General features: G+C 42.2%; 2 protein-coding genes across 5 annotated transcripts in view; one reads left to right on the forward strand and one right to left on the reverse strand.

Annotated features, from left to right (window-relative positions):
• Positions 1–18,409, forward strand: part of RRAS2 (RAS related 2) — a 101,499-nt gene extending 83,090 nt beyond the window's left edge. For 3 of the 4 annotated variants that reach the window (XM_078058376.1, XM_036119325.2, XM_036119326.2), the window contains 2 exons: positions 6,451–6,569; positions 8,534–10,063. In XM_078058376.1, the coding sequence (XP_077914502.1) occupies positions 6,451–6,569; positions 8,534–8,621 (207 nt within the window). In that variant the 3' untranslated portion in view covers positions 8,622–10,063. Of the gene's footprint in view, positions 1–6,450; positions 6,570–8,533; positions 10,064–15,095 lie in introns of those variants that run through there. The other variant, XM_078058375.1, reaches the window with a different exon arrangement.
• SPON1 (spondin 1) overlaps positions 17,632–25,544 on the reverse strand; it is a 250,802-nt gene continuing 242,889 nt past the window's right edge. The window contains exons 12-16 of the mRNA XM_036119322.2: positions 24,706–24,876; positions 24,458–24,625; positions 23,520–23,684; positions 21,312–21,575; positions 17,632–19,313 (exon numbers count right to left, since the gene is read on the reverse strand). Coding sequence (XP_035975215.1) covers positions 19,150–19,313; positions 21,312–21,575; positions 23,520–23,684; positions 24,458–24,625; positions 24,706–24,876 — 932 coding nt within the window. The 3' untranslated portion in view covers positions 17,632–19,149. The remainder of the gene's footprint in view (positions 19,314–21,311; positions 21,576–23,519; positions 23,685–24,457; positions 24,626–24,705; positions 24,877–25,544) is intronic.

Below are 25,544 nucleotides of genomic sequence, written 5' to 3' on the forward strand. Positions count from 1 at the left end.
CCGAAGGCAGACGCTTAACGACTGAGCCACCCAGGCGCCTTAGATATTTTTGAAAACAAAAACAAGTTTTGCTTCTGTAAATTTACATTATTCATTAACCAGCCGCATCCTTAAGTGAGCATTACGAATGTTTAGGTCTATTCCTATGAAACCCAGTTTGTTTAATGAAATCGCTCTCATCATTCTTATTTTGCTCTTCTCTATTTGGATATACATAGTACTAGATAAACTTATTATTGTGGATTATCTTCTAATACTCATTTGTGCCTTGGAAGTGAGACTCACTGGAGGTTCCCAAGTGTAGATCTGTGAATTTGTTCTATCAGATTCACCTTTGTTGTTTAAAACAAAACATTTCTGGATAGTGCTGACCTACTAAGTTAAAATATTCAGGAGATATGGTTTATCTTTATAAAATTCTCTGGGTTGGGAAACCTCTAGGAAATCCTTATTTGTGTAGCTTTCAATCTACATATGCAATGTTCTTTGTTCCATGCGATAGTCTTTTTGTGCATTTTTGTTTGCTTTGGTGGTAGCAGTGTTATTTCTTAGTTAAAATAATGCTACACCAGTGAGCTCAAAAGCAGCTCTATATGTGGTTAGAGATTTCTTGACCAGAAATGTGTGTACAAACTCTTGTTGACCTCGATTCCTAGGAGACAGTGATGTGAGACCATGCTTTAAAAGTAAATGAATGAAGCACATAAATCATCTTAGTAGTGGGATTATCTTATCATCTTGGTCATTAATTTTTCTTACTACGTATAGGTAGGTAATTTGCCATTTCTCTCTGGCTGAATTACATTATGAAGGAGGGATGGGGCAAGATAGCTTTTGGAAGAATGAGCAGAAATACAAATAGCAAAATTCTTAATTTTTAAATTTTTTTTTTAAATAGCAAAATTCTTAAGGACATGTATTTCCCTTCCCCAAAGTTATATTAATAACGTAATTTTGATTGACTTGTCTCAAATATTAATTTTTATTTTTCTTCCTGTATGTTTTCATTTACTTATTTGATTGGTCATACTCTGTCTACTTAACATATGTCTTTATTAGTTAACGACGCTGCACTCTTCTGGGCTCTGGGCGTACAAAGACAAATATGCCTTACTCCCTAGCTGCAAGGGATGTGGTGTTGGGAGAGTGGGAAAGCAAACCCAAGAATTGGAGTTTAGTGTGTTTAGGGTTTTGTCACTGGTCACTGTGTAGGGCATGATGGGAACTCCAGGGTGCTGTTCCGAAACCTCAGTGGCACTAAGGGGGAAGTTATTGATTGCTTGAGTCTTGAAGTGTTATTGAGGAACAAGTTAAGAATGTAGTGTTGGGAGAGAAGGGGTGGCATCCCAGGAAGAAGGAACAGAATTTGTGACAGCATGGGGATTTTTTTTGTAGGAAGGAATTTCCCATGTCAATTTAAAATAGGAATTTTCTTTTTAAATTGGCTTCTGTGAAGCTTTCTTTTCTTAGTTGGCTTCCTTACTTGTTAATTGCTTACTTGATTTGATTGATTAATATTTCAAAACCATAGGCTTTATGGTATATAAACCATTTTGAAGAGAGGCAGGAAAGTTTAAAATTTACAAAAACTTGGGTATACCAGTGCTGTGGAGAACCTGCCTGCTGCCCTTCTGGAGCACAACAAGGTTATCAACTATTATGAAGTAATTATTAGATGTATGTGTTAATGTAATAAACTAATGATACTACATTGAGGTTGCTGAATTTTGGAAATGGAATATTAAATTGGGAGAACAAGATACCTTAAAAGACTAGAGGGAATAATACCTTGAGCTCAAATAAGGCCAGGAATAATTCCTATTCTAGTTAGCCAGAGTGAAAAATCTCATAATTCTTGGGTTATTGGGTAGTGTACGCAGACAGGTTTTGTTCCAGTAGTAGGACAAAATTAGCCCTGAACGAATTCCGTTCTGGTACTATGTAGCAAAAAGGATCACACTTTCCAAATAACTGCATCCCAGAAGAAAGCTCAAGAACATTTATAGGAATATAAACTTTCTAGAACCCAATAGGTAAAAGTCCAGTACCCAACCATCCACTCAAAAATTACCAAGCAAGAAGCAGGAAAATATGATTCACAATAAGGACAAAAAGCGGGGACTAGAAACAGACCCAGAAATGACACAGATGATAGAATTAGTGAACAGATACCTTAAACAGTTCTTAGGACTCTATTCCATATGTTCAAGAAGCTAGAGAAAAGACTGAAATTGCATATGGTAGGTAGAGACATGGAAGATGGAGAAAGATCAAAATCAGACTTACAGAAATTAAGAACTACAATGTCTGAGACGAAAAATACCCTGGGTGGGATTAACAGCCAGAAATAATAGCTGAAAAGTGTCTGAACTTGATGAAGACTAAAATGCGTACATCTAAGAAACTCAGCAAACCCCGGGCATAAGAAATATGAAGAAAATTACGATAGGACACATACATTTTAATGAAATTATTTAAAACCAGCGATAAAGAGAAAATCTGAAAGATAACCAGAGGAAAAGAAAACTATTACACACAGAGGAACAGAGCTAAAGATGGCAGCAGTCATCATGGTTTCTCATGGGCAGTGATGCAGGGGAGAAGAAGATAGTGGCACAACATCTTTCAAGTATTGAAAGAAGAAACTTGTCTAGAATTAAATGCCCACTAAAAATGTATTTCAAAAATGAAGGTGAAATAAAGACTTTCTCCAGATGTGCAGAAGGTGAGAGGATTCAGGGGCGCCTGGGTGGCTCAGTTGGTTAAGCGACTGCCTTCGGCTCAGGTCATGATCCTGGAGTCCCAGGATCGAGTCCCGCATCGGGCTCCCTGCTGTCAGCAGGGAGTCTGCTTCTCCCTCTGACCCTCCCCTCTCATGCTCTCTCTCTCTATCTCATTCCTTCTCTCAAATAAATAAATAAAATCTTTAAAAAAAAAAAAAAAAGAAGGTGAGAGGATTCATTACCATCAGACCTGCATTACAAGAAATGAAAAGAAGGAAAATTATACCAAATGGCAATCTGGATCTGTACCAAAAAAATGAAGAGCACCAGAAATGATAATTGTGTGGGCAAATATAAATTACTTTTACTGTTCTTTAAATCTCTTTAAAATATAATGGGATGTTTAAAGCAAAAATAATAGCCGTCTATTATGAGGTAAAAGGTAATAACAATAAGTGGGAGGGAGAAACGTTCTATTGTAATAAGGTTCTTACACGATATGTGCATTGGTGTAAAGCATTTGAATTAGACTGTGATGGGTGAAAAATGTGTATCATAAACTCTAAAGCAGTCATTAAAACAACATAATACATAGTTCATTAGCCAATAAAGGAGAGAAAATGGAATCATAAGAGCAATACAGTTAACCCAAAAGAAGGGTTAGTTCAAAGAACAAATGGGGTGGGTAAGAAAGAAAGTTCAAGATGACCCCGTGACATCAGTAATCACATTAGCAGTAAATAGTGTGAGCACCTCACTTAAAAGGCAGACTTCGTCAAATTGGATAAAAAAGTGAGACCCTACAAGAAATCTACTTTCAGTGTAAAGGCACAAAGAGGTTAAAAGTGAAAGACTGGGGTAAGATACAGCATGCTGATCTTAATGGAAAGTTTGCTGAAATGGCAACATAAGTATCAGCCTAAGTCCCTTTCAGAGCAAAGAAGATGACCAGGAATAAAGAGGATTGTTTCATAATGAAAAAGAGATTGTCATTAAGAGAACATAACAATCCTAAACATTCATATACTGAATAACAACTTCAAAATTCTTAAAGCAAAAATTGAAAGAACTGCAACAAGTAATTGACATACTCATAGTCGCAATTTTCAACACTGCTCTCAGTAGTTAAGTAGAGAGAAAATCAGTAAGGATGTTGGCGGCTTGAATAACATTATTGAACAACTTATTCTAACTGACATTTAGTGAATGCTCCACCCAACTATAGCAGAATACACATTATTTTGAAATGAGAACAAGTCTCAATAAATTTAAGAGGACTCTAGTTGGGCCCGGTATGTTCCTTGACCATGGTGGGACTAATGGAAATCAGGAAACCTCTAAATATGGGGAAACCAACAAACTTCCAGCTAACCCTTGGCACAAAGGAGTGATCAAAAGGGAAATTAATAAAGTATTATGAACTGAATTATAATTAAAACACAACATAATCAAAATTTGGGATGCTACCAAAGAAGAAAATATAGAGAAATTTGTAGTATTAAGTGGTTATTATTAGGAAAGAAAAAGTCTCCATTCAGAGACTAGCTTCTACCTTAAGAAACTAGAAGAAAAAAGCAAATTAAAACCGTAGTAATTAGAAGAAGGGAAATACTAAAGAATGGAAATCAACGACATTGAAAATAAAAAATCCATAGAAGGATAAATCTGGTTTTTAGAAGATTAGTCAAAGTGACAAATCTAGCCAGAATGACCAGGTGAAAAAGAGCAAAGCACAAATTACCAATAGAGTAATGGAAGAGATTCCATCACTTCAGATCTTACAGATACTGAAAATATAATAAATACGATATAAAGAAATACTATGCTATAAAGAAATACCATACTATAAAGAAACTTTATACCAATAGATTCAGCAAGTTAGATGAAATAGAAATATTTCTTAAAGGGCGCACACACTGCCAAAACTCAAGAAAAAAGATTAGATAACCCGAATAGTGCTGTATCTGTATAATAAATTCGGCTGGTTGTAAAAACCTTCCCTCCGAGAAAACCCCAGGCCCAGGTGGATTTGCTCGTGAATTATGCCGAACTGATTTTGCTGAAAGTGTTCCAGAAAATTGAAGAAGAGAGGGTTCTTTCCAACTCCTTATATGAAGCCAACATTACTCTGATACCAAAGCCAGACAGAGACATAAGAATACTATAGTCCAATAATTCTTGTGAACACAGATGTAAAAATTCTTAAAATTTCAGCAAATAGAATTTAACAGTACATGTATGAAAAGGACAATGCATCATTACTCAAGTGGGGTTTATTCCAGAAATGCAGTGTTGATTTAACAGGCAAAAATGAATCAACACAGTTCACCGTATTAATAGACGAATGTGGAAAAATCATGATCTCGGTAGATGAAGAAAAAAACATTTGAGAAAATTTAACATGCTGTTGAAAACTCCTTCCGGATGGACTAGCGGGAACTTTGTTGACATGGTGAAGGGCATGTGCAGTGAAGGCCTGCCCCGAACCGTGTGCTTCATGGGGAAGGACTGAATGCTGCTGGCACGGCACTGATGTGCTACGCTGGGAGGGCCGGCCAGAAAGAAATGAAGGGCGTCCACATCAGAAGGAGGCAACAAAACCGTCTTTAGTAGCAAATGACATGATCCTGTAGAAAAGCCTATGGAATTTACAAAAGAACACCCAGATAAGTGAGTTTAACGTAGTTCCAGGGTATAACATAAATACACAAAAATCATGATCCGATTTTTTTGTAGAGAGAAAGGTACATCACTGAAAAAAGACCAGAAGAATGCAGTTCTCTACGGGAGATAGGTTCCTGAGTCCACCCCCTTCCCCAATCTGTAGTTTCTAACTTCTCTGCAAGTGTTTACTTCTGTGGTAATGATAGCAATAAAAGTCATTGTTTTAGAAAGAGTTTTCAGCCACACTATATAAATGTGATCTAATTTAGCGTTTCTCATTTTTCGGTAAATGTCATGACTTCATGAAGACTTTTACACTGAAAACGTGTGGGGCATTGTACTCATTTTATGTTTCTTATTCTGTCCTACCATTTTAGGTTGTTAGCTCTGCCACCCTTCATGTTCTAGTATCAGGAAGGCATTGTGATCGTAATCATTACTCATTTTTCTCATGTATTTATTGAGCGTCTCCTATGTACCTGGTATTGGGGAATGCAGAGATGAGGAAGACCCACGGTCTCTCAAGGCTTCCGTCCTCATCTCTTCATTATTTTCTCTCTTGGCTTCTTGTATTTAAGCTTTTCTAGACTTCTTTTAGTTCTAGGAACTTGGAAAGTGCACCCCTCCCCCCCAGTTGGCTCTCATACCTGCCATTTCTTTTGTCAGGGATACTTTCTTACCCCACCCCACGTCACTGCATACTCTTTATTTAGTTCTTAGTTTAAATGTCATTCCTCAGGGAAGCTTTTCCTGATGTGCCCAACAGGGTTATAGAGTCTGCTAGCACCTTGTACTTTCCTTTCCCAGAATTTATCACCGTTGTATTTAATACTTTTTGAGTAATCACCAGACTGAAACCTTGTTGCATGGTCATATTTTCATCATTGAGCTGTTCTTCAGAGGTGGGCTTCAGTATGTTTTGAGCTTGTGAGTCTCTTGGTTTATCTTATGACAAAGCAGCTTGGCCCCTGGCTGCATTAGCCGTGTAGTCCATGGCTAAGGATTAGATGGAGCAGATCTGATTTTTAATTCTGTACCTCAAATACAACTCTTGGAATTTCAGGTAACACAGGAAGAAGGACAGCAGTTAGCGCGACAACTTAAGGTAACATACATGGAGGCGTCAGCCAAGATTAGGATGAATGTAGATCAAGCTTTCCATGAACTTGTCCGGGTTATAAGGTAAGTGAAATACATCTTAGAAGTTTGTTTTAATTTATTGAATTTGACAGGTAATCACACTGTGTTGTTTAAAACCATTAGCTGAAAAAGAAATTGCCACTCAGTGTTTTCTGTAAGAAAGAGGAAGCTGTATGTAGAAGTGTTTCTGTGCTAGGAGCTAATGCCCACAGCATATTACAAATTTTAACTAAGGACATATTGTACACTGGGTACTTCCTATATATAAAACCAAGTTCAGTTACATTGAAGGAGAGAGTACACGTAGGGATTTTGAGAAGAATCTATGCTGCTTCCAAAGGTGTCCGTGGCATGAAGATGACAATAGCTAACATTTGGGTGGCAGTCTCTGTCAGATACTGCACCTCATACTTCACGTGTATTACGGCATTGAATCCTCACCACAACCCAGTAAGCTAAATCCTTTGATCTGTCCTCACTTTTGGATGAGAAAGCAGGTACACAGAGGTGAGTTAACTTGCTGAGAGTTTTGGCTTTAAATGGTAGGGCTGGCACTCAAATCCATCTCTCTGATTGCAGAGCCTGTGCTCTTCAGCTTTGCTTCATCCCCGTCTCTTCCCAGGCTGAGAGTGAGCCAGGTAGTAGTCAGGCCTCCCATTCGTGGGGTGAAGTATGATATCACAGATAACCAAGGGGTTTTCTGTCTGTTGGCCTAGAACGCCCCTGTGGTTCAGAAAGTGTTAATGGTACCAGGAAGCTTGAGGTGATGGGTGAGGTCACCTGGAGTTAGTTTCATGTGAGAAAAGTTGGGTTGCTAGTGTGGGAGGGGTTTAATTTGATTATTTTTAGCCTTGGTGGCTTGGCCTCTCCTTCACCCTGGGCTCTCTAAGATCTGCTAGTCTCTGCCTGCCAGGTATGTGGAGTGAGCTGGTGTTAATTGTGTATCTAAGGTGAATCAACATCTGAGCTATGGGCTTCTTGTGCTTTTTTAGCCCTTTGCCTGGGCATTCTCTTTGTGGGGAAAGAAGAGTAAGGATTATAGTTTTTCATTTTTTAGTGGTTTGTTAAAAGTACGAGTTCCGTTTTTAAATGAGCACAGAGTTTCAGTTTTGTAAGATGAAGAGTTCTGGAGGTGGATGGTAGTGATGGTTGTACCACATTGTAAATATATTTAATACTATTGAACTGTATGCTTAAAAATGGTTAAGATGTTAAATTTTGTTATATGTATTTTAACATGCTTGCGTGTGCACACAAATCAGTACCTTCTTAACATAACTTTTACTGCCTTTGGAAATATTTTGTCCTTAGTTTTGATCCTCAGAATCTATATCCATGTCCGTCAATCTGGAGTGAGGAGTGGGTAGAGGAGGCTTTTTAAAAAAATGTTTAATTTTAATTTTATTTTTATTTTAAGTAGGCTCCATGTCCAACGTGGGGCTTGAACTATGACCCCGAGATCAAGAGTCGCATGCTCTACCCACTGAGCCATCCAGGTGCCCCTAGAGGAGGCTTTTTTATGCCAGGCACTGATAGGCCTTTAAACATAACAGTCTTCTTAAATCCTCATAGCAACTGTGAAAGGTAGAGTTTTATTATTCCCTTCTAAAAAACTGAGGCTCCACAGAGGTCAGCTGACTTGTGGCTAGTAAGTGGCAGAACAGGCATAGGAACTGCGTACCTCGTACTTTATATTCTACTCTAGCAATGGACGCTTCTTCTTAAGTATACCTTATAGTCATGGAATTTCAAATTGGGAAGGGAACTTAGAGGTCATTGAGTTCAGTATCTCAATCTGAGTCAAGACTCACCTGTAAGTGAAACTCAGCTCTGCTTATGCTGGTGTTGAAACATTTGTGCCTTTTTTCTCCTCGAAGATTTGCTTTGATTCCCTAGTTGAAATTCAACATTGAGAAGCATATGCACATAAACTAGGCTTGTCCAAAAATTATATATTTGTGATATTACCAGCAAGACAATTATATGTAGATTTTTCTGTCTTACAGGAAATTTCAAGAGCAGGAATGTCCTCCTTCACCAGAACCAACACGGAAAGAAAAAGACAAGAAAGGCTGCCATTGTGTCATTTTCTAAGAATCCCTTGAATTTTAGCTACCAACTGCCAGGAAAAGCCCTCATCTTCTCCTTCTCTCCTTATGGTTTACATCACATCACGTTGGTACCTTTCTAGCCTTAGACAAATGATCACCGTGGTAGCCTTAGACCTAGAAGCTGGCTAATCCTTTCTGTGAAGCTAATCCTATGGTCATTTCAAGACAGATTTAAAGGAAACACTAAGGCTGCTTCAAAGATTATCTGATTCCTTAAAAATACTGATCTATATACACAGACACATTTCTTTTTTAAGGGCTTACATTTTAATAGGGATGAATCAGTTTTGGAACCTAAGCTGTTTGCCAAGCTGAAGTCATAGGTTGTGAAATAACTTTTACCTTCTGGAATCATATTTCCTATTGTTACTCTAAATAGAAACGTAAGGAGTTTTTTTAAAATGTGAATTTTTGCCTATCTTTAAAAATTTTGATGTCAACTTTAGTTAACCTGAAATACACTGAATTGAACCACAAAAATGAGACATCTCAGACCTTTACTGATGCTACAGCCTTTGTTTTCCAGTGGCCAAAATACCAAATGCCTATTGTATTTATAGGTTAAAAACTGCATATGAAGCCTTTATTAAGTGCTCCACTCCTGAAGAGGATAGTAATGTTCTGTGTGGCCAAATATTTGGACTTATTCTGGACTTAAGGCATTTCAATGTTCTTGGTTTTTTAAGTTAACTCTTTTCACAGCCTTGTCGAGAGTAAAAATAAATAATTTCTGTCTGTCTTCCTTTTCAAGTATTTCTGGATAAGGGATTCAAAAAAACTAAAACTGTTTTTGTTTGTAATATAAAATATGGAATTGATCTTTCCGAGGTCAGAGATGATTAATGTTTTTGCTATATACTTTTATACATTATTTTCTTATCAAACTAGTTAACAAGTATTTTTATATGTTTGTAAGCAAATATGCTTTCACAGCATACCTTGTGTATATGTAAAGATAAGTATTTAATTCTCACTGTTCACTTTTAACTGACAAAGAAAAAAAAAACAGTGAAAACTACAGAAACTGTGGTAGAACTTTACTTGCCGTGCTGGTCCTGGTCCTGGTGGCGCCCACCTCTGGCCAGTCACATACCTGCTCGAGAAACCTTCTCCATAGATTACAACAGGATGAGAATCTGAAGTCACTTTTGATACCCCCGTACTAGGTATTGGCTGTTATATCAAGTAGTAAGTGTAAAACTTAATTGACAATTAGTATAACTGTGGATGGCTTCTGATTTTGTTTTTAATTCTGTGGATTGTGTTTAAACAATTCAAAAGTATGTTCCTGATCGTGAGATGCTAAGTGGTATTGCACAGTTGTCACTTTATTGAATGTGTACAACAGTCCCATGAAGTTGATAAAGCGTACCCTTGTATAGCTTCAGGTGCTAGAATTAAAATTGATCTGTTATCACAAGATAAGGTTTGATGACTTGTTATTTTGGTGGTTTCTTGAAGGAATGAGTGTTGTAAGAAACTTATTTTAGTAGCTAGTTCTGTGCCTTTTTCTGACAGTGCCATAGGGTTTGAGTCTAAAAATCAGTATTAGTTATTTAGCAGGTGAAATTGAAGTGAAATGGCTCGGTGTTCTTAGGGATTTCCCGAATATTTTCTTGAGTTGGTGTTTCTTAAACGTTTTCTATGAAGTGCCCCTGACAGAAAACCCATCTCTGAAGGAGAGAGGAGGGTGAATACATACACATATACTCCTCTGAAGATGAAGCTTAAAATAGCTGAAGCAAAATGCACACATTTATTTGAATGCTTATTAAAATTACTGCCCAGGAAGGTAGTAACCCATAGTTGTCGTGTGGGTTTTGATACTATAGTGCTATTGCATATCCTTGTTAGGACTTTCATTTGGGAATATTTTTTATTCATCATAGGTAACTTCAGATAACAAGAGATTGTCTACATGATAGGTAGATTTAATGGGAAACCTTTAATTTTATTCTGAATAGATGATTTATAGCAAAGCAGTTTGAAGGTTAAATTTTGTTACATCAGTTTACTTTTTTTTCCTCTCTGTGCTTCACTTCGGATACTTTTTATTGCTACATCTTCAAGTTCCCTAACCTTTTCTTCTGTTGTTTCATCTGCTGTTAATCACATTTAATGAATTTTTCATTTCAGACGTTGTGTTTTCTTTTTTCTTCTGTAGAAGTTCTGTTTGGCTCTTTTTTACATCTTCCATCTCTCTCACTGTGCTCATGTATTTCTCTTATCCAGCCCCTCTCGGCTGAGTTCCTGGGGAATTGAGTCTAATATCTTATCTATCTGTGGTGTGCAATGAATTAACTAACTTCTCTTCAGTGCATCTAGGGTGGTTCTAGCTGTGTACCATCCTTGGGAGAATTGAGAAAGGCTGCTTTGATATTTGAACATGGTTATAATGTCTGTTTTTAAATTCCTTATCTCTATAATTTTTGAATGTTTCTGTTGACTGATTTTTCTGTAGTTATGGATCACATTCTTCTGGTTTTTTGTTTTTGTTTTTGTTTTTTTTTTTTTTGCATGTATAGTAAGTTTTGATTGGATGCTGGACATTGTGTATTTGTTGGGTGCCTAGATTTTGTGGTCTTCATTTAAGGTTTTTTTTTTTTTTTTTTTTTTTCCTTTTTCTGGTAGTTAATATACGTGTAGTTCAGTTTAATCCTTTCAAGGCTTGCTTTTAAACTTTACACAGTCTCAAGTATCTCCCCCCCCTCCCCCCCCCGCCCCGCCCCTGCAGGATGGTTTAGCTCTAGTACTAAGGTGTGGCCCTCTTAGTGTCTGTACTGAATGCCCTGTGTAATCAGTGAGGACTCTCCAGTTTGGCTAATGGGAACCAAACAATTCCCAGCCCATGTGAGCTCTGGGGAACCATTCTATCCATAGCTCCTGGAACATCCTTTACCCAGCCTCTGGAGTTTCATTCTATACATGTATATCTTAATATCTAGCAAAAACTTGGTGACCCTATGCATATTTTTGGAGTCCTTTTTTTCTGTGTAGCTCTCTCCCCTCCAGAACTTTGTCCTGCAACTTTCAGCTGCCTCAGACTCCCGGTGTCTGGGACAGATCTCCAGTGTCTGTCTTTTCAGCTTAGGGAAACATTTATGCCCTGCTTGGGATCCCCCATCCTTTCTGCAATCTGGAATGTGCCTCTAGGCAGAAAGTCAGGGCAATCTTAAGGCTTACCTTTTTGTTTCTCTTCCATCAGAGATGGTAGTCCTGTGCTGTCTGGTGCATAATGGCTGAAAATAGGTGTTTCACATACTAACTCCAGTTTTCTGGTTGTCTAGGGTAGGAGGGTAAATCTGGTTCCTGCTACTTACTCCTCTGTTGGAAGCTGAAGTCTCTCCCATGTGATATCTATCATACAATCAGAGGTGCCTTGTAGCCCTCTTAATTTATGACTTGAAATCTTTTTTTTTAAAGAATGGCCAGTCTTGTGGCATGAATAGTCCTTGTCTGTGTGACCATTTTTTTTTTCCTCTATAGCTGGGGGATTGGGAAATTGTTTTTTTGCAAAGGACCATATGGTAAATATAAATATCATCTTGGGTTTTGTGGGTTATACGGTCTCTGTCCCAGCTACTCAGCTCTGCCGTCATAGCACCAAAGCAGCCATAAACAGTGTATAGATGAACGAATGTGGCTCTGTTCCAATGAAACTTTATGTGGGGACATTGAAATTTGATTTCATATCATTTTCATGTCATGAAATATTAATCTTCTTTTGAATTTAAAAAAAAAATACATTTAAAATTGTAAAAACTATTCTGTACAGATGGCAGATTGGATTTGATCTGTGGGCCATGGTTTGCCAGTCTTGCTCTACAGCACATGTAGCATTTGAGATTACATTCCCAACTTTAGAATCTCTTCTCTTTATATATGTGAAAGTTCTTTCGAACAGTATTTCCTGAACTGAGAATCATGAATTTCTGTCCTAGGAATTTTGTCTCTGTAATACTTGTTTAGGGATTTATAGTATTTCAAGGTTGGACGTTATGCCTTGTTGACATACATCTTACATTGATGTCTCTAAATTTGGGCCTTCAAAGTTTTATCATATAAATTGGTCCCTTTATCATTTGACTTTTAAAATTTGCTATAACAAGGTTCTATATACATCAGGTCTACCTTGTTCCTCTTCTGACTTTTCATCACCACTAGTTTTAATTTATTTCTTTTCCCATTCCTGTATATAAATGACCCCATTAAACAGATAGCTGGCAAATAAATAGGACGAGAGGATGATAAAGTGGTTACTTTCAGTATCACTTGACCACATAAGAGTATTTAATGAGTAACTGCATATAAAGTGTCAAGGAGCCTTTTAGAAAAAGGTACTGTAATTTGAACAGATGTCTTTCTGCAGGACTTCATTAGGTGTTCTGGGAAATGGATAAACGGGGAGTGTTTCCTTCCTACAAACTTTGGTTATCTAGTGGAGGAAGACTATGAGTGAGAAGACAAATACCAGGGATGTAGTTAAAGCAGAGTGAGAAGCGTTCACAAAGCTGTCCGGTCCTGCAGGTGGTATCTGTTCCATCTGGAAGATCTGAGGGAGCTTCTTAATTAGAAGTGGTGCTTTGGTCAGAGCTTGATGGATTGGTGGGATCTCAGATGGGGAGGAGAGGAGAAGAGAGGTGGTGGGAAGGAAGGCTGGGGAAAAAGACACAGAGTTGGCAGAATGCAGGGAGTATTCTGGGATTGGAACCTTAATCTAAAAGGATTTTAAGTGCAATGGGAAAAAATAATGATAAAGTAGACTGGGCTTGGGTTGTGGAGAGCTTTAAAAATAGGATGGCCCTTCTGTATGTAATGGGGAGCTGCCAAGGATTCTGAACAGGGAGTGCCTGGATCTAATCTAGTGGTATGGATGACAGAGCAGTGCAGCTTTGAGGAAGGGTGGTCAGGTAAGAGGTTATTCGAGTCATGGAATCTGTCTCTTTCCAATTTGTTCTGCCACCTGTGTTGTTGCAATTGCTTTTGAAGTAGTCTTTTTATGTGCATTTTGCCCCCACAAAGCTGTTCTGTAAATACAGCTAAAGGGATCTTTTTTAGCCCATAAATTAAATGTTACACTACTGCTTAAAATCTGTCATCACCTCAGTGCACTTGGACTAGTATCCAGATTCCTTCCCATAGTGTACAAAGCAAGCCCCTTGCAGGATCTGTCCTCGCTTCTCACACTCAGGCTGATGTACTTTCTTACACCCTATGGCATGCCGGGGTTTCCCAGACTGTTGACTCACCTGACTATTCCAGTTAGGTGTTTCAGCCTTTTGCTTTTATTTTAGATGCCTCCTGCTCAAAGAGCCCTCCTGAACCAGCCCCTGTAGCACCACTTTGCCCTGTATTTACTTAGGGACACATGGACATCTGTGATGATTTTGTCTGTCTTGTCTGATCTGTCCTTGAGTGTCGTAGGCTCTGAGGGCAGAAGCACATCTGCTGTGTTTAGTGCTTTACCCCACAGTGCCTGGCATGTGCAGGAAAACCATTTGATGAATGAGTAAGGCACACAGGCAACTCTAGTGGTAGAAATACATGGTGATTGTGGCAGTTACATGCAGGGTGAGTCCAGGAGGCATTTGGGAATGCGGATTGGAGCTCCAAAGAAGAGGCTAGGACTGCCAAGTGCAGGTTGGGAATTTATCTGTTTTGATCTGGTGATTGAAGAGGTGGGAGTGGATTGAAGTAGAAGGAGTTTGAGAGAAGATCCAAGGGTAAAACTTTTGGGAAGACGAACATTTGGGGATAAAACAGTAAAAGGCAGCAGAAAGCCAAGAGAAGCAGCCAGAAACTGGAGAGAACTAGGACACTATTGTCAAAGAAGCCAAGGGGTGGTCAGAAGCTGTGAGTGCTGTACAAAGATTGGGGTGGGAGAGGTGGGGAGGAGTAAGAGGCAGCAGTGATTGCGTAGATGTTGCTGATGACTTTGAAAGTTTTGTGTCAGTCATCTGGTTGTGGGAACCAGATTGTAGTGGGTTGTGGTGTAATTGGAGGGCAAGGAAGTAGAGGAAGTGTGGGCTACCATTCTGAGAAATTCTGTGGCAAAATCAGAGGGTGATGGGGCAGTTACCGTGCTTGCATAGGGTCGGCTGTTAGAGGAGTTAGAAGAGCCAGGGCATGGTACTTAATCATAGATAAGTAGGTATGCAGGTCTGGAAGTAGGTATTGCCATGTAGACACGGATGCTTTGGAGACATTCAGAGGCTGGCATCCCTTTCTGCCTGGGTAGTGCGAATGGCACACAGCGCTGCACTTCTCACACTGTCTCCAGTGAGCGGCCAGTCTGGAAAATTGTTCCTCCCCGCTGCTGGGGAACGATACTTTTGCTAAATGTAATTTAAAAAACCCAACTCTTAGAAAAATAATCATACTCTTGGATATTGTGGCAATGTCAAATTACCGTAAAAGTTTCTGAACACTTGTTTTCAATTTTTGTATCTCGTTGTAGGCTGGTGACGGTTGGTGGACATTCTCAGGCTGCACGTCTCTGCGTAGTGCTAATGTAGTGGGGAAGGGAGCGGCAGATTGAGGTATTTTTCACCAGTGCTCCTTCTGACTTCCCAGATAGGCTCGTGAATTCCAGGGGAAGAGCACAGTAGGAGATGCTTGCCTCCTAAAAACACAGACTCTACTTTCATATTTTTACAGAAAAAAATACAGACTCTACTTTTACAAATGTCAAGTGTTGTAAAGGAGTCCGTAGTCTTGAATAAGATGTTTGCCGTTGTCCCTTCTGCTAATACTTAAAATTATTTGAAGTAAAGGGAAACTGTTCAAACACATAACAGTTAAAATCTGAGAACCGTTAAATATGAGAAATCCTCGAATATGAGAACTATTACCAGTCAGTTCTAAAGCCAGGAAGTGGTTAAGAACATATTTCATGAGAATTTAGAGCAGTATGAGAAAATGTTAATGAATGCTATCTTCTGTTCAACATTATAAATGTTAAGTGAAAAATCTGAAATTGCATTTTGGTCTGATGAGAGCCGGGTTAAAAGTAATGCATGTATATTTTATTTGTCAGGACATTTTCAGTTATAGGTGGCAGAAACACAAGTCAGGCCAGCTTCAACACAAAGTGGGCATTTACTGGTTTCTGAAGAAGTGGGGGGCTGCTGAGGTGAAACTGGCATCCCGGGACTCCTCCGTCAGCGTGCCGTCACAACTCGTTCTCAGGATGAGAACTGGCTAAACTGGGGAGGTGGGGCAGAGAAGTCCTTTAGTGTAAGCCCGCCTGTGTCAGAGCCCGAGCCAGAAAAGGGGGGGAAGTACCTGGCCCCCGCTCTCCTGGCTCCTCAGGACGACAGCAGTGATGTGAACGCAGGTTCCCTGTGCTTGGCCATGGTAGGACTTCTGCTTCTCTGCCCCGCTGAGTGTATAAAAACCTTCCAAACCCCCAGGGATCTAAAGCAGGGGTGCCATTATTTAAATTTGACATTTTAGTACAGATCTTTTGCTCACAGATTTCAAAGGATTTAAATTGAAGAATTATCTTCGTGCTCATTAGCATTCAGTTGCTATTTATAGTTTTACAGCATCTCACTCATTTTCCAAAAGGGACTAATTTATTTCACTCATTCTCCCTACTTTTGGGCAATATGAAGAATAAAATCAATCATTGTATTATTAAAATTAATAGCACCTAATAACCAAAGAGTGGAATGAGTGTGTCTTCCTTGATTCTGTGTTGTAATTAGGGATTAAACATGTATGTTTACTCTTACTTGGACAGTAGTGTCCATTTCTTTAGGGTGTAAATATTTAACTGGGGGGGGTAAGGGGACTCACCATACAGTCCTGGTACACTATAATATTTAGCTCCTTTAGTCTGTTGCCTGAAACATGTGGGCTGTTTGTTAGGTCACAGAGATCATTTGATACAAAGAATTATTGTATATTGACATTTTAGCCACAGATTTGACCTGGACTAAGTTTCTGGAGAATTGTAGTCCTGTGAGAATGTATAATGTACTCTTACTTCCCATAAGAAGTATACAGACTTCTGAATATGCCTAAGACATGTTTAATACACAAAGTTTAAGTTATAAGCACAGCACGAAATCTTTTTTTTCAGTTCTGGGTCTGAAGAAGCCCAGGCTTTATTCTCTTTTGCTACAACAAGATTTCCTTCAATTAATGCAGTGGTAAGGAAGGTGGCAGGTGAGTGACCCATTGTCTGTCTTCTGTAATAGATCTCTGAACTCACTGTCCTCTTAAAATGTGGATGTAAATTGGGTTACAACTGGTTTGACATTGATAAAAATATATACAGTTTAGCTCGTCTTTATGTGGCGGTTCTTACTGGATGTCTTATGATCTCTTTATTATCTTAAGTGGAAGTTGAAACAAATTTCATTTTTGTAGTAAAAAAGTATTTCCAAAAGGATTGGTTAGCCAGGGAAACTATAAACTACCTAACCCAAGACTTTGGTAAGAAAGAGATTTGATGCTTCTTATAAATTCCTCCTTGCAAAAGAAATAATACTTATGTAACAAGAAACAGGTTACCCATTCTCAGCCATTAAGCAGTTACTGGTTTTAAGTCTCCGCAATTAGGATTTAAAATGTATCCCATAGAGACCTGATAAGAACATGAGACACCAGGGTGGCTTGTCCTTAGACTTAGGAATTACTGACTTGAGGGACTTTGATTTTCATGGGTTGAAAATAAGTAGGCCTCTAGATGGCCAAGAATAATGTTGCACAAGTGGGCAGATTTATATCAAGATTTTCTGTCCTAGTTAAACCTCTTAACTTCTTTATATTATGCTCCTTTGTGGGGCAAGGTAGCAATTCTTTTAAGGATTACAAAAATAATACTGGAAACAACTCAAAAGTTCCAGAAGACTCAGGGATGTGGTAATAATGGTCCCTCTCAAATGAGGGAGCAAAGACCGTATCTTTTGCTGAATGTGATTCAGGTGGATCACTGGAAAGGGCCCAACCTTCTGAACACTTTTAATTAGTTTAAAAACACGGAAGACAGACCCAAATGAGTTTTTTATTGAAGATTCAGGGCTATATCATATATATGTTGTGTTTGGAAATATTCTGATGTGTTGAATGCAAATTCTTAAAGAAGTGTATTCAGAAACATTGTATACATCTCATCCATGATACATATTTGGATTAAGCATAATGAAAACCTGCAACAGAAATGAAACAGTTTTAACAATAAATGAAGGAGTAAAAACTGCTGCTGTACTCAGTTCAGTAAAACGTCTTCTTACACAAATTCTTGGTAGTCAGAATCCCTGAATTTGATGCTTTCGAGTGCTTCGAAGGGGATGGAAAACCATGGCCTTGCCCACACGTGTGTTGGAGGACCAGAGCCCTAGTGTGGAGAGCCCAGGTAAAGTTTGGCTTTCCCCCCGATTTTCCTACTCGGCCCGATTCTGTAATATTCCTTTCTCCCTCAATCTGTTTTGCTTGGTCTCTGAAACACTTTTCTCTCTACGTATAAAAAAACTTTATGATTTAAAAAAAAAACCCTTTAAAGTATAGATAGTAGTTTTGTTCAAACAGTGGCTTGGTGGGATGTGGGCAGACGTATAACTAAACGATGTTTTCTTGGTAGAACTGGTTTGAAAACTTAAAAGTCTAGATATGTGTCAGAAGATTTTAAAAGCGCAGGTTTGGGACTGCTAGAGAGGCCAGTTTTGCTGCCTTGGCCTTGGTTCTAGTAAGTATGGGAGGTCAGAAGGTTTATAAGGCTGGCTTCCCAGGAGAATTGTGGCCCAAAAAAAAAAAAAGAAAAAGCCAGGGAAAAATACTTTCTAGACTTAGTGCCTTTTAGCTCAGGTGTAAGAACCGGCGACCTTACATCCCAGTAAAGCGGCCATCATTTCCTTTCTCGGGGCTTTGGGCACCACTATTGGGAGGGGAGGTAAATGTATTCAGAACTTCAGAATTTCTGAAAGAAAAGCCATCCTCTCTCAGTGCTCTTCACGTCTACCAGCTCTGTTTTCCCCACGCGGAGACTCAACAAAGGACCTAAAGTTCCACTAAATTAAAGGACATGGGCAAACAGGAGGTTCCTACACGAGCAAGCAGGCCGAAGGCGAGGAGGAGAGGAATCTGCGCTCTCCATCGGAGCAGGATGGTCTCCTCCCCGCTGTACCCTCGCTATACCCCGAGGCTGAGGCATGGGAGTCCCTTCCTGCCCCAGCTGCCTCTCCCTGTGGAGGAGGCCAGGCCTCTGTGTGCTGCCCGGTGGATGCTCCAGAGTGACACATTTCCGTTGAGGACGGGGGGCTGACACGTCTTCTGTGCTGGAGGAGGGCCAGCAGGGGAGGAGGGAGCCCCACGCAGCCTGTGCCTACCAAGCTGTGGACAGAAAGGAGGTCCCCGGCCTCCACAAGACTACTGGGCAAACCAGACTGCAGAAATGAAGACTAGTGGATACGATTTAAATTGCCTTAAACAACAAGCAAACAGACACTCCAGCCATTGGTGACTGTGCAAATCTAGGGTGCAGCCCTGGACCACTTATACCCTGGCTAACAAGGGTGCACATTGCATGCTCTGATCTCCTTCTTGTCCTTGCAGCTGCTAAACTGGGAGCTTTTGAACCTCTTCTTGACAGTCATGTAGCGTTCCTGGATCCCGCCGCCACACAGTTTGGTGCACTCCGACCAGGCTGTCCACGGGCGCATCCTGCAGCCTGGAAGCATGGGAAAGCCCAGTTAGGGCAGCAGAAATTGGGAGACCATGCCAAATGCTCAACTCCAGTACACACCTGTCAAATTGAAGGGTCTGGGCTTCCCTGCTCTTGAGTGAAATGATGGGTTGAGTTAAACAATGGTTAGAGTCCTTATGAGGGACTGTCAGCCCTTCTGTGACAGACTGCCAGAAATGACCGTAAATGCTTTGCAGTGTTTCCCATCAAGGGGCAGGAGTCCACATCTCCACCTCTAGAGTCTGCGCTGGGCTATAGGATTTGCTTTGGCCCATGGGACATGAGCAAATAGGACTTGAAAACTGCTGGGAACACTTCCACCACCATGTAAACAAGCCTAGCTAGAATGCTGGAGAGGCCATGTGGAGAGAGGCTCCGGGCAGCCCTTCGGAGGCCCCAGTTGCAGGTGAGGCTGGTCTAGACCTTCCAGCTGATAGGAGCTTCATGGGTCCAGCTGAGCCAGCCCAAGTCACTGACCTGCAGAATCATAGTAGTGGTTTTTCTGGGGTGGCTTGTGGATGCAATTAACCACTTGCTCCTGATGCTTTGTTCCCCATGTACTTGGCCTCCTAGATGCCAAGTAAACTCAAGTATAATTTATTACTTCCCCTACACAGATAAATATGCCTGCCTTAAAACCGACTGAGCTACCCAAGCGCCCCAGGGAAGTTAAGTGTCTGACTCTTGATTTTGGCTCAGGTCATGATCTGAGGGTCATGAGACTGAGCCCTGTATCGGGCTCTGTGCTCAGCGGGGAGTCTGCTTGAGCTGCTCTCCCACCGAGCTGCACTCCTGCCTTCCCGCTTGCTCGTGTGTGTGCTCTCGCGCTCTTGCTGAAACAAAAACACCTTCCCTGACCTCCCAGAGGTTAGATCTTTAAAAAAAAAAAAAAAACGTTTCCATGGCCCTCTAGGTTACTCTTGTACAACCAAGCACGTTTATGATTATCCATCCAGTACTATGCTAAGTTTCCTGGAGAAGACCATGGCACAGTGCCTGCTTGGCATATAGTTGGGCTTAACATTTGTTGAGTGGCTGACTAATGTCCAACAGACAACACTTTGTTATGTGCACAGATCCTTAACAGAAAGGTAGTGAACTATCAGGGAGCATTTCCTAGGTGGAAGTGAAATGTCTTGAGAAAAAGGGGTAACTTGAGCTGTGCCTTTTTTTTTTTTTTAAAGATTTTATTTATTTGACAGAGACACAGAGAGAGGGAACACAAGCAGGGGGAGTGGGAGAGGGAGAAGCCGGCTTCCTGCCGAGCAGGGAGCCTGATGTGGGGCTCGATCCCAGGACCCTGGGACCATGACCTGAGCTGAAGGCAGACGCTTAACGACTGAGCCACCCAGGCGCCCCAAGCTGTGCCTTTTAAAATAGAAACTCAGCATACCCATTAACGTTCAGTTTTACATGGTATCTTCCTCACCTACTCCACGGAATCTAAACACCATCGATCAGTCTGTACCCAGGACTGAACCATGAATCTTTCCAACTCATTTCATGCGTTTGCCAATGAGCGTGCAGTCCTTGCCTCTGGACCAGTTTATTCAACAGTGAAGCCCCAGTCTTTTTTTTTAAATGCTGGAGTAGGGAACACAGATTTTCCTGGGCTACCAACCAAATTGGCCTTTGTACCTCTGTTTTTGCCACCTCCAAACCACTCAACACCGGTCTGTTAAAGTCCGTCTTGCTTAGATCCGCCTGCACAATGAAGTCTCAAATCCTCAGCAGGCCACTGGACTTTTTATGGTCTGGTCCTCTCCCCCCCCGCCCCAGCCTGGTTTCCTGCCTCTTCTCTCGGGCTCTGCTCCATCTGCCTCTGTTTCATTGACCATCTCATGCTCTTGGGCACTTCTCTGCCTTTGCAAGTACTGTTCCTGCTGCCTGGGATGCAAACCCCTATCAGTTCTTCAAGACCCACTCTCACTTCCCCTGCTTTGACATTGCCCTGCACTCCAGCCTCTGGTTTAGGAGCAATACCTGGGAACTGCTCGCCATCAGACTCTTCCCGCAGCTGCTCACTCCTCCGGCTCTCTCGGGCCTCCCTCCAGCGCAGCTTCTGGATGGATGGATTTTTCAGGCATTTCCGGATGCGGCACTTTTTCCGCTGCACAGTCTCTGGGCAGGGTGCACCTCCAAACTGAGGCTCCATTTCGATCATCCGGGTTCGAATCATGTGGCCTTTCCCGCAGGACTTGTTACACGCTGACCACTGGGACCACTCGGTGAGCTCACAGTCAACGGCTGGCGAGACACAGATGGGCATGAGTGTAGCTCATTCCTGTCTGAGATAGCATATGGCCCCTTACATTTTACTTTGAGCATCTCAACCCAAGCCTGCGAGAAATGCAAAGGAGGTGCTGTTATCCCATTTTACAGAAGAAACTGAGGCTCCTACAGGCAGATGGACTTCATCCAGCCCGCATGGTTGGTGAGCTGTAGGGGCAGGATTGGTGCCCAGGTCTTCATCCACATTCTATGCCCACATGACAAAATGCTTTGGAGGGACCTTGGAAGATATGTTCAGAGCCTCTTGCCCTGCCCTGTAGCTAGAATATGTCAAATCAGCCTCTGGTGGCATAGAATAGCCTTCCACAGTCCCAAGGACTTGGATTTTCTCAGGGAAGGTGCAGCTCACTGGTGCTTTCACAGCTGACCCCAGTGGACCAGTACCCAAGGCCATTGTGACTTCTGCAGTAAGACCCCATAGCTTCTCTTGTTCAACATCCTCCTGGGTCCGATATGTGGCTGTTTGTGCAAAAAACATAGGAGCCAGAAATGGGAAATTCAGTAGAGAAGAAGGGTGAGAACAAGTGGTGTCTTATGGCTTATCAAGGTTACAGGGTCCAGCAAATTCTTGTTACTAAGCCAGCATCTCACAAATGTAGAGGGGAAATAACCCAATAGTCTGATTCTCAGGATGTGACCTAAGGAGGCAAAGAATTCTGGACTCTTCACTGGCTTTGCAGAGTGTAGATCCAGGCTGGATCTAGGAAGAACTCATTTTGGTCAGTAGTTTTGGGCCTTTCTCCCTGTGAGCTCAGGTAGCTTTTTTATCTGTAAAATGGGGATAATGGTATTTTTCGTATTAGGTTGTGAGGATTAAGTGAAATAATGCGTCCAGCCCAGTTTCTGGCGCACAGCAAATGTTCATCTTTCTTCTCCATTCAGTGAACCCTGTGAATGTATGTTTACATGGGTAGCTATCTTGGTCAGAAGTTCTGGAGCCCCAACTCTGGTGAGCTGGGTTGCACACAGGGTCAATCTTAGTTCTTAAGAGCCTCAGGCTCAGATTGATAGTCATGTGTGGAGAACACCCAGACTGAGTCCGGCTGGACCCGCTCAGGAACTGTAATGTGGAACATGAAGTGAGGCCTGTCAGGGCTAGTGCTTGACACTTTGTGCCAATTACGTGGTTTAATCCACAGAGCAACCTAGGAAGTGTGTCCTGCTGTTTTACAGATGAGGGACAGGGATGCTAGGTCATCCGCTGAAAGTTGTGCAGCCTGTAAGGGACAAAGCTGGGATTTGAACCCAGGGAGGCAGCCTGAGTAATAGCGAGGACGAGGGAGCACCAAAGACCACGTGCGTTTCAGAGGAAGCCGGAAAACAGGTCCTAGCAAGCGGGTCTGACTTTCTACCTCCTAAAAGGGAAGCTCGCTTGGAAGACGAGCCAGAAAAATGGGCTCGCTCTCCTTGGAGGTTAGTACCTGCAAAATACAGCTCATCACAGGGGTGGGGTCGGGTGGGTGGGGGGAGTTGGGGTCAGGCATTGAGCCTTTCATGGCTTGTCTTAGCAAGGCTGCAAATGTACAGGAGTCACTGATTTAATGTCAGGGGTAAATGGTCCCAGGGAGAAGGAATAGAAGTAAAAAGCAAGGAAAACCATGGATCAGACAGTTGTGGGGACGGCAAGCCCTATGTGATAAGGTGTCTTGAGCCTGTGCTAAGTGTTTTCCATTCTGGTCTCCTCTTTGGACTTCATAGCAACGTGTAGTTGGGGTGTTTTGTAGCTGATAGTGGGATCCCCTCTTGCTACTGAGGAGATGAGAGTTCAGTAGCTTTGCTAACACCGAGATCCAGAGCCCATGCGCTTTCTCCCTGGCAGACAGCTCTACGACAGGACCTGGCCGTAGGACCCCCACCCAGTACTGGCTGGGGGGGGGCACCGGGAGCCCCAGGACTTACGGCATTCAGGCAGCATGCACTTTTCCACCTGCTCCAGCTCCTCATTACAGTCCCCGAGTTCGGCCAGAGACTTGAGCATCCGCTGGCGGGTCCGCATGCCCTTCCCACAGGTCACACTGCAGTCACTCCACTCAGACCATGAGGACAGCAAGCAGGGGATGGTATCTAGGCCAAGAGCCAGGTTTGCCTCTGAGAACAGGCTCCTTTTACTCTCTCTGCTCTCCTTGTTCCCCCTACCCCCTGTCCCCAACTCTGGCCCCTGGAGTCAAGTGAAATGGACCGATGGCTTCAGAAAACCCAAGTGACCCCACGGAGCAAGAACTGGCTCAGCAGAGTACTGCTCTTGTCACTTTCCTGCATCTCCCCTGGGGCTCAGGACATCAGATTAACTCAGTAATATGAATACCCAAGTCCCCACCTGAAACACCACCCGCTCCCCAAGAACTGTGCAATATAGTTCTGGACATATGGTGAAATCCTAGAATGCCCATGTACTTGTGTGCATATGTATGCTTGTTTACTGGTGTGTGGGCCTATGTACATTTGTGCATAGAGCTGGGGTTGTAATGCGTTACGAGGCCAGGCAAGTCCCATGCAGAACAAGAGTGGGGACCTATGACCTGTGGACTGGATGTCCTGCCTGAATGTTACTATACAACCCCTCCCCCCACCCCGACAACCAAGAAACTCTGGGGTCCTATAAAACACAGCTGCAGGTAAATGCTTTCCAGAGACCAGCAGTTTGTTATCTCAGCACTGCTCAGAAGGTCCCTCAAGGGAGGCCCCTCTCTCAGTCTGCTTGATGGCCCTTATCTTGCAAGGACAGTGTGCCATATTTCCTCCCAGCACCCGCTCAGCCTCTGGCCTTGCTGCTGGGGGATAGGAAGGGTGCTGGGATCCTCCATACCGCCCCCATCCCCTGCCCCATGCGCACTCACGACACTCGGGCATCATGCACTTCTCTGCCTGGGATGTCTCGGCCTTGCACATGGAGCCGTCCGCCGGGCTCATCTTGACCATGCGGTGCCGCTTCTTCATGCCCATCCCGCAGGTGGCGCTGCACTCATCCCACTCACCCCACTCGGTCACCAGGCAGCTGCTGGGAGCTGGAAGGCCAGCCCTGTTGGGATCAAGTCTACGGCCTCGGCGCCCCCGCCCCCTGCACTTGCTGGGCACCCCTACTCACAGCACTCCTCGTTGACTGTGCACTTCTCCGTCTCCTCGGTGGGCAGCGTGCACACAGAGCCGTCCTCGGGGAACTGCTTCACGTACCTCTCCCGGGAGCGCATGCCCACGCCACAGGAGATGCTGCAGGGCGACCAGGTGATCCACTCGGACATGGTGCAGGCGGAGCCGTCTGCAACACACGAGCGGACGCTGTGGCCTGTGCGCCCAGCTCCCCGGGCAGGGATCGCGAAGGAGCGGGCCGGCTTTCCCATTGCATATTCTTGCCTCTCTCGTCCAAGATTCATTCACCATATAATCTTTCTGGGTTTTCTGCTCTGTTCCACTGATCTATAGGCCTATTTTTGTGCTAGTACATGGTTTTGAAGGGGAAAAAGATAGTTTCTCAACAAATGGTGTTGGGAAACTGAACAGCTACCTGCAAAAGAATGAAACTGGACCCTTTTCTTACACCATACACAAACACTCAAAACGGATTAGGGACCTAAATGTGACACCTGAAACCATAAAAATACAAAAAGAGAGGACAGGCAGTAATTTCTGATAATCACTGTAGCAACATTTTTCTAGATAGGTCTCCTGAGGCAAGAATTAAGAGCAAAAATAAACTATTGGGACTACATCAAAATAGAAGCTTCTGCACAGCAAGGGAAACAAAACAAAAAGGCAAATGGGAAAAAATATTTGCAAATGACCTCTGTGATAAAAGGTTAGTATCCAAAATATATAAAAACTTATAAAACAACACCCCCAAAATAACAAATGGGCAGGAGACCTGCACAGACATTTCTCCAAAGAAAACCTCCAGATGGCCAACAGACCCATGAAAAGGTGTTCAAC

The sequence above is a fragment of the Halichoerus grypus genome, chromosome 11, assembly GCF_964656455.1.
Source record: "Halichoerus grypus chromosome 11, mHalGry1.hap1.1, whole genome shotgun sequence".
Taxonomy (NCBI): Eukaryota; Metazoa; Chordata; class Mammalia; order Carnivora; family Phocidae; genus Halichoerus; species Halichoerus grypus.